This window comes from Malaclemys terrapin, chromosome 7 (genome assembly GCF_027887155.1).
Source record: "Malaclemys terrapin pileata isolate rMalTer1 chromosome 7, rMalTer1.hap1, whole genome shotgun sequence".
NCBI lineage: Eukaryota > Metazoa > Chordata > Testudines > Emydidae > Malaclemys > Malaclemys terrapin.
Window position 1 is genome coordinate 31,092,075 of NC_071511.1, and position 13,714 is coordinate 31,105,788.

The window sequence follows — 13,714 nt, forward strand, 5'->3', positions numbered from 1 at the left end:
AGAAGGGACATGCCACTGCTTCCGGGAGCCACTTGAGGTAAGTGCCGCTCGGAACCTGCACACCCCGGAGCCTCTCCCCACGCCCCAACCCTGATCCCCCTCCTGCTCTCCAAACCCCTCGATCCCAGCCTGGAGCACCCTCCTGCACTCCCAACCTCTAATCTCCAGCCCCACCCCAGAGCCTGCACCCCCAGTCGGAACCTGCACCCCTTCCCGCACTCCTGCCCCAGCCCTGATCCCCTTCCCACCATCTGACCCCTCGGTCCCAGTCCAGAGAACCCTCCTACACTCCAATCCCCTCATCCCCAGCCCCACCCCAGAGCCCTCATCCCCTCCAGCACCACAACCCCAATTTTGTGAGCACTCATGGCCCACCATACAATTTCTATTTCCCGATGTGGCCCTCGGGCCAAAATGTTTGCCCACTCCTGCTCTAAAGCAAGTTACCAGACATGACACCACATCCACAAAGCAAGAGGATATGCAAGCCTCTGCCCCCAGCATGTAATGGAGAGAAGCAATGAGCTACAGAGAGCAAGGAAGAGTTTTCCCTAAACAGTAACCTCAGATATAGAAAGGTGTGCACCTAACTGGTAAAGCGGGGGGGGGGGGGGGGGGGAAGGGGGGGAAGAGGGAATGCAGCCAGGATTCCTGGGTTCTGTTTTCAACTCTGGAGAAGAGTTGGGTCCAGTGGTTAGCGCTAGGGAGGCTGGGACCCAGGACTAGGAAAGCCCATTCCCAGCTTTCCTCAACAACCTGCAGTTCGACTTGCACACGGACACTTCATCTTCCTATGGCTGAATTTCTACCACCACACCTCCCTCACTGGGGCAGAGGCTGCTTAAGGGACCCTTTTGCCTTTCTATAGTGCCTTCCCCCGACAATCTCCAAGTATAAGACTGCTACCCTTTCTGAAGGAGATTCTTAGGCTGTGGCTGCCCTAGGCTGTGGCTGGGAGCAAGGAAAGCAAACATCCCTTATCTCCATGTAGCTTTCATTCCCCTGCCCTACCCCAGTTTATCGGAGCTATACAGTCAGAGGTGCTTGCTCTCCATTTTGCAGCAAGAAGAGTTTACCATCAGTCTCCATGAGAGGTGTACATTTTAAAATCAAGGCTTTCAATGGCTCTATGCACTCTTGGAGTCCAACACTAGAGCTGCCAGGAAGTAGCTGCTGATTGGAAATGCATGCTGGGTAACTGTATGCAAATGATAATCCAGAGTTTCCAGGGTTTCTGTGCAGCTTTTATTACCAGAGCAGCATGCCCTGGGCAAGTATCTGCCCCAGGGTGTGGCAGCATGGAACGCTGGGCACTGAATGGGGAAAGCCATGCTGTTATTCTGGCTGGAGGAGCAGAGCGTGGGAAAGGCCACATGGGCACCCTGGTCCACGAGCTCAGATGCTGGTGCAGCTAGGGGATTGGGGCTATCTCCAAGTGCTTGCTAAGATGTTACAGAAGAGCTTGTTTGTTAACAAGCATCATTGTTCCTTGATGCATAGAGACCTGGGGAATACCCTCCCACATAAATTCCCTACCTGGGGTCGTTTCCCAAAAGCCAGCGGCTAGAATCCTGGTGCCTGGCACAGTACTGCTCTGGCTTCGGTGAGCCACTACCTGTGACCTGGGGCTGCAGAGGAAGTGCAGTTCCCAACACTCCTGGAAGGCGGGCACACCTAATTAAGTGCTGACTTGGCCAGGGAGGGAGGCAGACAGCTGTATGGCCGCTGAACAAGCTCCAACCTGACTGGGGCGACACACGCGGGGGTGGGTATCGCATGTACAGCCTGTTGCAGAGGAAGGCAATGTACCGACCTACTGCATGGGATATAGATAGAGGACACCCGTGATCCTTCATCAGGCTTTGTCTCTGAATCCAACAGCTGAACTCTAAGGTACGCAACAAACCCAACCCCCCTATCTCCCCAAACCCAAGACCCAGCTCTTTGATCATCTCTCTCCCGTTTATCTCAGGATCACGCCCTGAACACTTACTCCAGCCATGGGCCTTGTGTATGTGCTCCCTCTGCTCATCAAAAGCCGTCTTCTCCCCCTCCCTTCACACAATCTCAGCAACTCTGGCGCAAGCGCCTTCTCTGTAGCGTCTGTAGTCTGGAAGGGCAGACGCTGTATCTCATTGGCTCTCCATTCCGGACCCCAAATGGAAACGTCTCTCCCCCCTCATTTATATCACTTCAGCCAGCCGGTAAGAGAGGGGAAAATAACTCCAACTTATTCCGAGTGTGTTTGTGGGAAGAGGCACGCCAGGGAACAAAGCTGTCTCATCTCTCCTCGTTCGCCTCCGCAATCCCTCTTCTGAAGTGGTGAAGGAAAACGGCAGCAGCCAAAGTGAAACTCTTCAGAAGGAGCAAAGTACAGGAACAGCCCAGGCAAGCCACTTCCCCCACCAACCGGCAGTGGGACTCCGCCTTCGATACCTGAGCAAGCCACACCTTTCGCAATCTCCCTGATTGCTAACCCAGAGCCCGGCCTGTTTTGCAATTAATCAGTTTCAGGCTAACTCTGTAACTTCCCTAAAAAAACACCACAGGTAGCAGAAGCACTGGGATTACGGAGAGCTTCAGGGTGTTGTCTGGATCTGAATCCCAAGATCCATCAGGGGAGGAAGGCAAACTTCCACCATAACTCACTAGCACTTCTTCCCACTGGGCAAGGTGGGAGAACTGGCCTTAGGCTGGGGGAAGGACGGAGTTACAGCAACTCACGATTCTTCCCCCACAGGAAGTTGCCTGCCCCACCCTTGGTTGCAATGGGCAGGGCTCTTCAGTCAGTGAGTGTGAGAAGGAAATGCTCAGCCTGAAAAGAGAGTATGAAATTAATGCTCTACCTGCACCAGGTGGCCTGCAAGCCCCTAAGCAAGATGAACAGATATGGGGCAGCTCTTACTAGAGTTCAAAAGGGAATCAAATGCTGCCAAATGAGAGCAGTGTATGGGGCACGGGGAGATATTAGGGTAGAACGCAGTGATGTGCCACCCCCAACTCCCCTAGGGGGTGGCTCCTAGCCTGTCACATCCGTGTGCACACGCCCTTTTTGAGAAATCCTTGTACAGCAGCCAAACCACAGGCTGGGGAACACAGAGGCAAGATGGCTAAGTCAACACAATGCACCGGGGCTGTCACAGAATCGGGGGGGGGGTGGGGGGGGGGTGGGGGAGGAGAGCTTCCTCACTGGCTACAAGGAAGTCAAGAGCTATGTTACAGCACCACTTAGTTAAGGCTGTCAGCTCACAACCAACAGCCCCAAGACCCTTGGCACAGCAGCCCCATCCCATCAACAACCTGATGTTACAAGGAAGGGGGCTCAAAATTCAGCAAGAAAAACATTAATTCCTTAGCTTGGTGGGCTTATTTTCTGGTGAAGCATGCAGTATGTAAGGGCTGCGGGAGAACAGTTAGAGCAAGGGGCTGGGGGAGCTACTGGTTAAAGCAAGGGGCTGGAAGCCAGGACTCCCAGGTTCTTTCCCTAGTTCTGGGAGCGGGGCCTAGTGGGTTAGAGCAGGACAGCTGGGAGCCAGGACTCCTGGAGTCTATTATCACAAGCCTTAGCCTAGGGCAAGGAACTGTCTCTTGGTTTTCTTTGTATAGTGCCTACCACAAAGGGATTCTGGTCCATGACTGGGGTTGCTACAATACAAACCATCACTATCAACAACCTCTAACACCGTCAGTTAAACAATATACTCCTCATTAAAGCCCTTAAAGAATTGGGGAGAATAAAATCCCACCCTGTCCTACACAATCTTAACTTTAACCTTCCAACACTTTACGGTTAAGTGATTGAACAGACAACAGGATAAAGCTAGAGGGCCAGCCTCTGCTCATTCACACTGGTGCAATTAGGAGTCACCCCAACCAGGGCCGGCTCTAGGCACCAGCAAAACAAGCTGGTGCTTGGGGCAGCACATTTTTAGGGGTGGCATGGCCGGCGCCAGAATGCCGCCCCTGTTGCCCCTAAAAATGTGCACCGGCCGCCCTAGCTCACCTCCACTGCTGCTGTTGCTGCCGCTCGCGCGCCACTGCTCGCCCTCCCTCCCAGGCTCTCAAGCCTGGGAGGGTGGGGGAGATCCCGAGCGGCCGCGGTGCACGAAACAGCTGATTCGCGTGCCGCTGCTCGCCCTCCCTCCCAGGTTCTCAAACCTGGAAGGGAGGGGGAGATCCCGAGCGGCTGCTCCGCGTGCCGCTGCTCACCCTCCCTCCCACGTTTGAGAGCTTGGGAGGGAGGGGGAGACTCTGAGTGGCTGCGGCGGAGTTGAGGTGGGGCCAGGGGTGGGGTAAGAAAAAAACGGGGGGGTGGGAGGGGGAGGACATGGACGGACGACGACGGCCAAAATTGTTTTTGCTTGGGGCGGCAAAAATCCTAGAGCCGGCCCTGACCCCAACTTCAATAATTACAACTGTAATCAGGTTTCTAGAGACCAAATGGAGGAGACAGCCTAGAGTCTTCACCTGTCCACACCTCAGATACATACGAATACAAGCGTATCCTCGGAAAACTTCTTAGCAACACAGGCTTCTGACTAACAGTAGCAGGATGGTGGGAGCCCCAGTCATGGACGGGACCCCAACATGCCAGACACTGTACACGTGGGGAATCAGAACGACAACAAACAGCACTGAATGCACAGATCCGAGTTAAGGTTGTGCCAACACTACAGTGTGTGGAGTAAATCACATTCTTTTTCCTGGATAGTAGCCATGAGGGAAAGACACCAAGGATCACTGAAGCTAGATTCCCAGCACAGGGACAGATGCACACCATGTTTTAATGTCCATTCTTTTTCCTATTAAACACTGAGAAAAGTCAATTTCAGAGACAACAGGAAACAAAAGTTCCTTTCCACCCCCAACACGCACAGAAGCACAGACTCCCCATGACACAGTCTCACCACTGCACACAGGTGACTCACAAGCCCTCTTGAAACCTGCCTCTCACACCTGCTGCCAACTTAACTTCCCCAGCAGCGCCCTCTCAGTTCCTTGCATTTACGCATGAGATGCTTTGATAGAAGAGCGGATTCAAGCTGCCAAGGGGTTAACCTTTGAACATGACAGATAGCAGATGCGGCATCCATGCACAGCACTAACGCGAGAGGGTATTGACACTGATGGCAGGAGCCATGAAGCCAGAGGCACTGTCGGAATTACTTGCATCGTCTAGTATATTATGTTCCTTCAGTCGCCTTTCTGCTTCACCAATGGGTGATTTCAACAGGGAGCTGCTGAACAGCAGGAAAGTAAGGGCTCTATACTGTCCTAGATCCATACACAGCACTTAGGCTAAGAGCCTGCATGCAGTACGCAGAACCTCACTGTCCTGGTGTGGAGAGAAGCCTAGACAAAAGAGCCTTCATGGGAATGGGAGGGTGACTGACGAAATAACTGGAGAATATAATCTAGTAGCGCAGCTGGGATTCAGGGCTCCTGGGCTCTAACCCCTGCTCTGGAAGGAGAGTGAGTGGGGTCTAGTGGGTTAGAAGAAGGGAGGCTGGGATTCAGGGCTCCTGGGCTCTAACCCCAGCTCAGGGAGACCTAGCAGTTCCAGTAAGGCACTGGAAGCACCAGGACTCCTAGGTTGTTTTCTCAACTGCTTGTGAGATTTTAGGCAAGTCTCTTCACCTTTTTGTTCTTATTTCTCTATATAAGGCTAAAGCTTTATCGTTTGAGGTTTGGAGATGGGGCAGCCCCTCCCTCCCACCCAACCCACCCTTCTATTAGATCAAGGGCTGCTTCATACAGCAGCAGCACTGGCTGTCACTGAGGCACTACCTCCCATGGTGGGGTGCATACATGTGCCCAACAGTGAGGCAGACATCAAACCCAGTGCATTCCTGGCAGGTCAAGGCTGACATAACTGCTTGCAGCCGTAGGAAGCTGCTCCCTCGCATCACAACTGTCTGCACCACACCTCAGCTAGGGATACATATTGGCCTTCAGTCATCTGCTATTGACTAATCATGCTAGTAGCAGCAGGGTTAAGGGGGTGGGAAGAGTTGCCTGTAAAGACCTCCTCCCCCTACCCCTTGATGTAGGAGTCTGGGGAGAAATGGATTCCAGCTGACAAGGCCCTTCCTCCTGTGTGGTTTGGGAAATGCAAGCACTGCCCCTTCCCTCTACCTCTGCTCTTCTCTGTATTCAATTCACACACCCTCTGAATGCCAAGCCTGAAATTTCCACATGCAATCAGCTTCCTAGGTCCCTTGAAGTAAAGTAGGTAATTCATCTGAAGAAGTGAGGTTTTTACCCACGAAAGATTATGCCCAAATAAATCTGTTAGTCTTTAAGGTGCAAATGCTCTAATAAATTTGTTAGTCTCTAAGGTGCCACAAGTACTCCTGTTCTTTTTGCGGATACAGACTAACACGGCTGCTACTCTGAAACCTGTCATCTCTGACAGACATTTTGTGCTACAGGTGGTGTCAGGAAGCAAGGGGCAGCGGGGGAATAAAAGCACAAAGCTCACCAGTGCCTTCCAAGGGTACCTGCCACTCACTTGACCCATGTGAGAAAAAGGCTGATGCATTTAGTGAGACAATTTGCTTCCACGTCGAGAATATGGAGGGTGGGGACTGCAAGTGGGAGTGGGGGAAAGCTTCCACTCCTCCATCCCCTACCACAGTCATCTCCTGCTCCTCCAAGGCAACCACTAAATTAGCAGTGGCTGGAGATAACAAAAGGCTGTTGTTTAAGCCCTAACGGAAGCTCTGCCAACTGGGTAGAGGCTAGATAGACAGAGGACTCCAAGCCAAGGGCACTTCTGAGGCAAACACTGAACAGCCTCTATTGTGCTGTTTTATTTTGGACACCTTGGAGTAAGGACAGATGGTGGGCCCACAGCCCTTACACACCTAAACTCCTTGCAAAGACCTAACATACCCTGTTCTATAGCCCCTTCCAGTCAAGAAAAGCCACACAGCTAGCCCATCTTGGGTAGCTGGGGAGGGAGCACTGCAATGAGTCCCACTAATGTGGCAGCCCAGAGGATCTGGTGTCCATTAAGGCCAGCCAGGAGCTCTGTCTAGAAGCCTCATACTGGAACACTTGTCCCGGGAAGGAGAGAAGGTTGGTATTTGAACCTGTGGAGCTGGGGGGGGAGGGAGGGGGGCAGGGCTCATACATAAGGCTACGTTTTAGTCACAGGTATTTTTAGTAAAAGTCAGACAGGTCATGGGCAGTAAACAAAAATTCCCGGCCCGTGACCTGTCCGTGACTTTTACTAAATATACTGTTGACTAAAACAGGGGTGGGGGGGGGCTGCCCAGGGGCCCCACAGGTGCTGGGAGAGGGCAGCTCGGGTGCTGGTAGGGCAGGCAGCGGCGCATAGCCTGGGACCCCCACTGGTGCTGGAGGGGGATGGTGCTTACTTGGGGGGCAGCTCCCATTGGCAGTGCCTGCAAGCGGAGGCAGAGCGCAAAGCTACCTAGCCACGCCTCTGCCTAGCAGCTGAGCAAGGGGGACGTCCCCACTTCCCCCCAAGTAAGCACCACCCAGAGCCCGCCTCACCCCGTCCCAAGTCTCAATCCCCTGCTCCCTCCCACCCAATCTCTGCTGCTGGGGAGTGCCCAATAAAATTAATATGTTGCTACTTGGGCTTTAATGATAGTAACCAGGGATTTGCACGGTGGCCTGAGACTGCCCCAGCAGTGGCCGGCGCACCTGGCGCAGGGGCTGCCGGCCGCTGAAAAAGTCACAGAGATCACAGAATCCGTGACTTCCGTGACAAACTTGCAGCTTTACTCATTCACAGAATCCTCCCAGCCCTGCTGCCTTTTCCTGGAGCCTGGATCGTCACTATAAGGAGGTTTCCGCTGCAATATGTACAGAGCTATTTAATTCTACAATCTCTGGGTGGCACAAGCCATTCCCAGGACTACTGTGAAAAAGCATAGGGCAGGGATTCTCAACCTTCATTGCACCACAACCCGCTTCTGACAATAAAAATTACTACACAACCACAGGAGGGGGGACCGAAGCCTGAGCACACCCGAGCCCCACTGACCCGGTCAGGGTGATGGGTAAAGCTGAAGCCCCAGGGCTTCTGCCCCAGGCCAGAGGGGCTGTAGCCTGAGTCCCAACATACAGGGCTGAAGCCATCAGGCTTCGGCCTCGGGTGGTGGGACTCGTGCTTCGGCCCTGGGCCCCAGCAAATCTAAGCCAGCCCTGGCAACCTCATGTTGTGACCCACTTTGAGGTCCCGACCCAGTTTGAGAACCGCTAGCATAGGGTGTTAAACTACTCAGCAGCACCGCCTAGTAACAATGTAGCAAGACTAGACTACAACTGGCTATTCCTCCCCTTGCATACCCTCTCCTCCAGCCCATTAGACCTTCCCCTAGCTTCCCAGAGAGATTAACAAAGAGCAATCTCCCCAAGGTAAGGCTGTGTGTTCCATCCCCCCGTGTGGACTCCAGAATGTTTAATAAGTGTTGTCCCCCCGAGGAATGGCAGCATGGCCACCTCCCATTAATATGCTCAAGCAGTTACTTGCAGATGTGCCCAATAAAACTAATATGTTGCTACTTGGGCTTTAATGATAGTAACCAGGGATTTGCAGCCACTGAAAGTCTCTTAGCATCATTTGCTCAACAACCACCTTTTATCTTCTTTCTGCCCCTCCTCCAAAGTCTTCCGCCTGGCACTTGGAGCAGAAAAACTCAGTCCTCTTGCACACGCTTTGAGTCAAACAGGCGGCAGCTCCGATTAGGGTGGGATTTAAGCGCCAAAGAGGCCAGCCTGACCGTCCCTGCGCTCTTAAGCCAAAGGAGCAGCCAAGGCATCTGCTCAGACAGAGAACAGCTGCTCGCAACCCTACCCCAGCCATGGCTAGGATGTCAAGCACAACCTCCCAAGGAGACACACATCAATCTGATTTCAAGTAAATCCTACGTGCCATGAAGAAGGTGCAGCCACAGAGCAAGCAGGCCTGGGTCATTCTGGTTTGCAGGCAAGGGACGGTCATCGAGGCAGATTTCTTGGCACTGCTTGCTAATTGTTTGACCACTGCTTTTGGGTTGCCAAGAAAAAGACATGAGAAGCAAATAACAGTGTACAACTGAATTCAGTCCAGCCTCACAACAGGCTGATGCCAGGGAGGCAGCATAGCTTAGTGGGTAGGGCACTGGGCTGGGACTTTGGAGACCTGGATTCAATTCCTGTCTCTGGGAATTGAATCCAAGCCTGGTGTTTCTGGCCTGCTGGGTGACCTTGGGCAAGTCCCCTCACTGTAACTCAGTTTTCCCCTCTGTAAAATGGGGATAATGATACCTAGCTCCATTGTAAAGTGCTTTGAGATCTATGAATGAAAAGCATTATGTAAAAGCTAGGGATTATTACGATTATGGAATACCCCATCAAATACACTGGTCTACAATTTTTGAGAAGTCGTCTGCTTCAGAGATAAAATGTGCTATTTATTATGTATTTTGATGTGCTGAATTCAAATATGACAATTAAAACAACTGATTGGCTACTGTTTCTAAGATATTTAAGTTTTTACATTTTATGTCTATGTATATTGTGTAGATAGTAGAGTTTTAATCATAAATTGTAAACCTAGGTATTTTCTTGTGTTTATGGTTGCTTTACATGATAATATTTCACCTGTCCTGTTTATGTAACACTTTAAAAATCAGCAAAAGTGTTATATAAATAAAATTTATTATGAAACAAAAGGCAAAAAACTATTATGTACATAGTTTAGTCCTATTCAGTGTCTACTTGGCGCTTCTTGGCTTGTCTCTTGGGCCTGGTCCACGCTAACCCCCCACTTCGGACTAAGGTACGCAAATTCAGCTACGTTAATAACGTAGCTGAATTCGAAGTACCTTAGTCCGAACTTACCGCGGGTCCAGACGCGGCAGGGAGGCTCCCCCGTCGATGCCGCGTACTCCTCTCACCGAGCTGGAGTACCGGCGTCGACGGCAAGCACTTCCGGGATCGATTGCCTGCCGCCGGACCCGGAGGTAAGTGTAGACATACCCTTGTATTCATTAAATGGAGCATCTCTTGTCACTGTCCAGCAATAGTCTGCGAGCATTGATGGGCTCCATTTGCCCTGATAGCGTTTCTCCATTGTTGCAATGTCCTGGTGAAATTGCTCGCCATGCTAGTCACTCACTGCTCCGCAGTTCGGTGGAAAAAAATCTAGATGAGAGTGCAAAAAATTTATCTTTAGTGACATCTTGCAACCAAGGCTTTTGTATGCCTTGAGGAGGTTTTCCACCAACAACCTGTACTTGTCTGCCTTGTTGTTTCCGAGAAAATTTATTGCCACTAACTGGAAGGCTTTCTATGCCGTCTTTTCCTTGCCACGCAGTGCATGGTCAAATGCATCACCTCGAAGTTCACGAATCTGAGGACCAACAAAGACACCTTCCTTTATCTTAGCTTCACTTAACCTTGGAAATTTTCCACGGAGGTACTTGAAAGCTGCTTGTGTTTTGTCAATGGCCTTGACAAAGTTCTTCATCAGACCCAGCTTCATGTGTAAGGGTGGTAACAAAATCTTCCTTGATTCAACAAGTGGTGGATGCTGAACGCTTTTCCTCCCAGGTTCCAATGACTGTCGGAGTGGCCAATCTTTCTTGATGTAGTGGGAATCTCTTGCATGACTATCCCATTCGCAGAGAAAACAGCAGTACTTTGTGTATCCAGTCTGCAGACCAAGCAAGAGAGCAACAACCTTCAAATCGCCACAAAGCTGCCACTGATGTTGGTCATAGTTTATGCACCTCAAAAGTTGTTTCATGTTGTCATAGGTTTCCTTCATATGGACTGCATGACCAACTGGAATTGATGGCAAAACATTGCCATTATGCAGTAAAACAGCTTTAAGACTCGTCTTGGATGAATCAATGAACAGTCTCCACTCATCTGGATTGTGAAAGATGTTGAGGGCTGCCATCACACCATCGATTTTGTTGCAGGCTACAAGATCACCTTCCATGAAGAAGAATGGGACAAGATCCTTTTGACGGTCACGGAACATGGAAACCCTAACATCACGTGCCAGGAGATTCCACTGCTGTAGTCTGGAGCCCAACAGCTCTGCCTTACTCTTGGGTAGTTCCAAATCCCTGACAAGGTCATTCAGTTCACCTTGTGTTATGAGGTGTGGTTCAGAGGAGGAGGATGGGAGAAAATGTGGGTCCTGTGACATTGATGGTTCAGGACCAGAAGTTTCATCCTCTTCCTCGTCTGACTCAAGTGAGAATGATTCTGGTGCATTAGGAACCGGCAGTCCTTCTCCGTGGGGTACTGGGCGTATCGCTGATGGAATGGTTTGGATAATGCACAGTCCACTTTTTCTTCTTTGACACACCTTTCCCAACTGGAGGCACCATGCAGAAGTAACAATTGCTGGTATGATCTGTTGGCTCTCTCCAAATCATTGGCACTGCAAAAGGCATAGATTTCCTTTTCCTGTTCAACCACTGGCGAAGATTTTTGCACAAGTGTTGCAGCATGTGTGTGGGGCCCACCTCTTGTTCTGACCTCCAATTTTGCAATCAAAATAAAGGTGATAGGCTTTCTTAACCATAGTGGTTATACTGCGCTTTTGTGATGCAAAAGTCACTTCACCACAAACATAGCAGAAGTTATCTGCACTGTTCACACAAGTATGAGGCATCTCTGCTCACTTTGGCTAAACAGAAATGTGTCCCTTTGCAAAATCAAACACTGACAAATAAGAGCACGACACTGTATGATTTCTAGAGCTGATATAGGGCAATTTGTTCAGCAGAGTGATGTAAGCTTCATTATGATTGCATCATCCATGACTTCTAGGAATAACATGATGCACTTCATATCATGTATGACGCAATACCAGCTTCAGATCGCATCATTCATTATTTCGCCTAAAAAGCAAAGTACTGTCCAAACCCAGTCATAGATTTATTCATAGATCCAGTCAAAGATGTATTTTAGTCATTTCTGGTTTAAATTGAGATCCCTTCCCTTTATAACTCACTTATCCTCCGCCATTCCCAAGTCAAGGGTCGTATATACCGACCCAATAGCATATCTTGAAAACTAGAGCCAATCAACAATTTTAAGCATAATTTTTGTTCTCAGTGACCCAGAATTATTAAAGTTTGACTACATTTATTTCAGAAGCATTTTGGCTGTAGAGCAGTGATATCAGGACTTCAGATGTCCTAGGCTGCAGTTCTTGTAAGCAAAGTATACAGTATCTGTTACAATCCCAGTTTCCACACAAATGGATAGTCACAAAAGGTATTGTGTGTAGGTTTGGCAGAATTCAATTTTTTTAAATAGTTATAACAGATAACATGGATGTTTTAAGCATTTTAAAAATTTTTTATCAATTGACATTTTCACAATCGCAGGAAATTATGTGGGGGCACAATTATTTAATGACAATTGAAGTTGAGATTCAAAAAGTTAAAGGTTTATTGCCATTAAAACACAAACTGCCAACATCCCATGTCAAAATATACTGAGTAAATATCCTTAAATCAAACTCTAATCAGTTCTCAAGCAGCATCTTTCCTACTTTGTCTACCTGTAACTTTCTATCATCATGGATGGAAATATTTTTGCATTGGTTTGTGTACACATGGCAAAATTAATATTTACAGGTAAAAACCTCATCCTTCCAAGCCAACTTACCTGCACTACTCCGTCCTTCTGACCCCCCCACATTCCCATAGGCTCTGAGCACCTCAAACTTAAATATATTCATCCTCCCATCACCCCTGCTTGGAAGCCCTATTATCCCCATTTTACAGATGGACAGCTGAGGCACAGACATTAAGGACAACATTTTCAAAACCACCAGAGAGGGATGCAGGACCCCAACTCCCGTTTTCAGAAGTGACTCAAACACTAGAAGTCTCCCACGGACTAAGGCTCCTAAGTGCTTGAGTCACTTTTGATAATGGCACTTAGTGAAATTTTCAAAAGTGCATAAGTTATTTAGGAGCTTGAGTGACTTGCCCAAGGTCACACAGTGAATCCGTGGCAGAACAGGGACCTGAACCTGGGTTTCCCAAGTTCCAGGCCAGTGCCCCAAAAAGTGGGCGATCCTTCCTGCTGCAATCCTTGGAAGTGACATCCAAAATGTATTCATTGCAAACACCCCAATTTCCACCATCCTGGCTATTCATCCCTCTAGGAATGCACTGGAAGTCTGCACACAACCGTAACTATAGCAAACACTCTAATGCAACTTCATCAATAGAGGGAGAGCAAACAAGGCCCAGACAACAGAGAACAAACAGTTCTAGTTGAGTTTGAGAGGGACAGGAGAGAGCTGAGGAAGCAAAGAAATTGAGGAAGGTCATTCCAGGTGACCAGAACTGCAGAGGAGGCTCTTGCACTGACAACCAAGAGAGCATTGGAAAGAGTAAAAGAACCGAGTGCTAGAAAATCCAACGTGAGAAGGGTGGCCTTTGAATGGTCTTATCCTGACCAGGGTCCTACGGCATTACTTTGTTTATTCTTCTATTTGAAGCTACTACTGCCAAACAGGAGAAGAAGAGAAGAGAATTTTCCCTCTGCCAGGCCAAAGTGCAGACTGGACCACAGACAGGCTGGACCACACTGAGTTTAGTCCTATCAGTTGTTTTGCAGGATCTACTGAAGAGCCAAGTGTGAACCAGCTGGCTGGCACCCACTGCCCTTGGATGAGACTCTCAGGCCCCATCTAGTCCACAACTGCTCCTTCAGTGCA

General features: G+C 49.6%; 1 protein-coding gene across 7 annotated transcripts in view; it reads right to left on the minus strand.

Annotated features, from left to right (window-relative positions):
* MARK2 (microtubule affinity regulating kinase 2) overlaps positions 1 to 13,714 on the minus strand; it is a 105,873-nt gene that overhangs the window by 41,610 nt on the left and 50,549 nt on the right. The window contains exon 1 of one of the 7 annotated variants that reach the window (XM_054033899.1): positions 1,994 to 2,553. The exons of the other annotated variants lie outside the window; for them this stretch is intronic. Within the exon in view, the coding sequence (XP_053889874.1) occupies positions 1,994 to 2,032 (39 nt within the window). The 5' untranslated portion in view covers positions 2,033 to 2,553. Of the gene's footprint in view, positions 1 to 1,993; positions 2,554 to 13,714 lie in introns of those variants that run through there. 7 annotated transcript variants of the gene reach the window in all.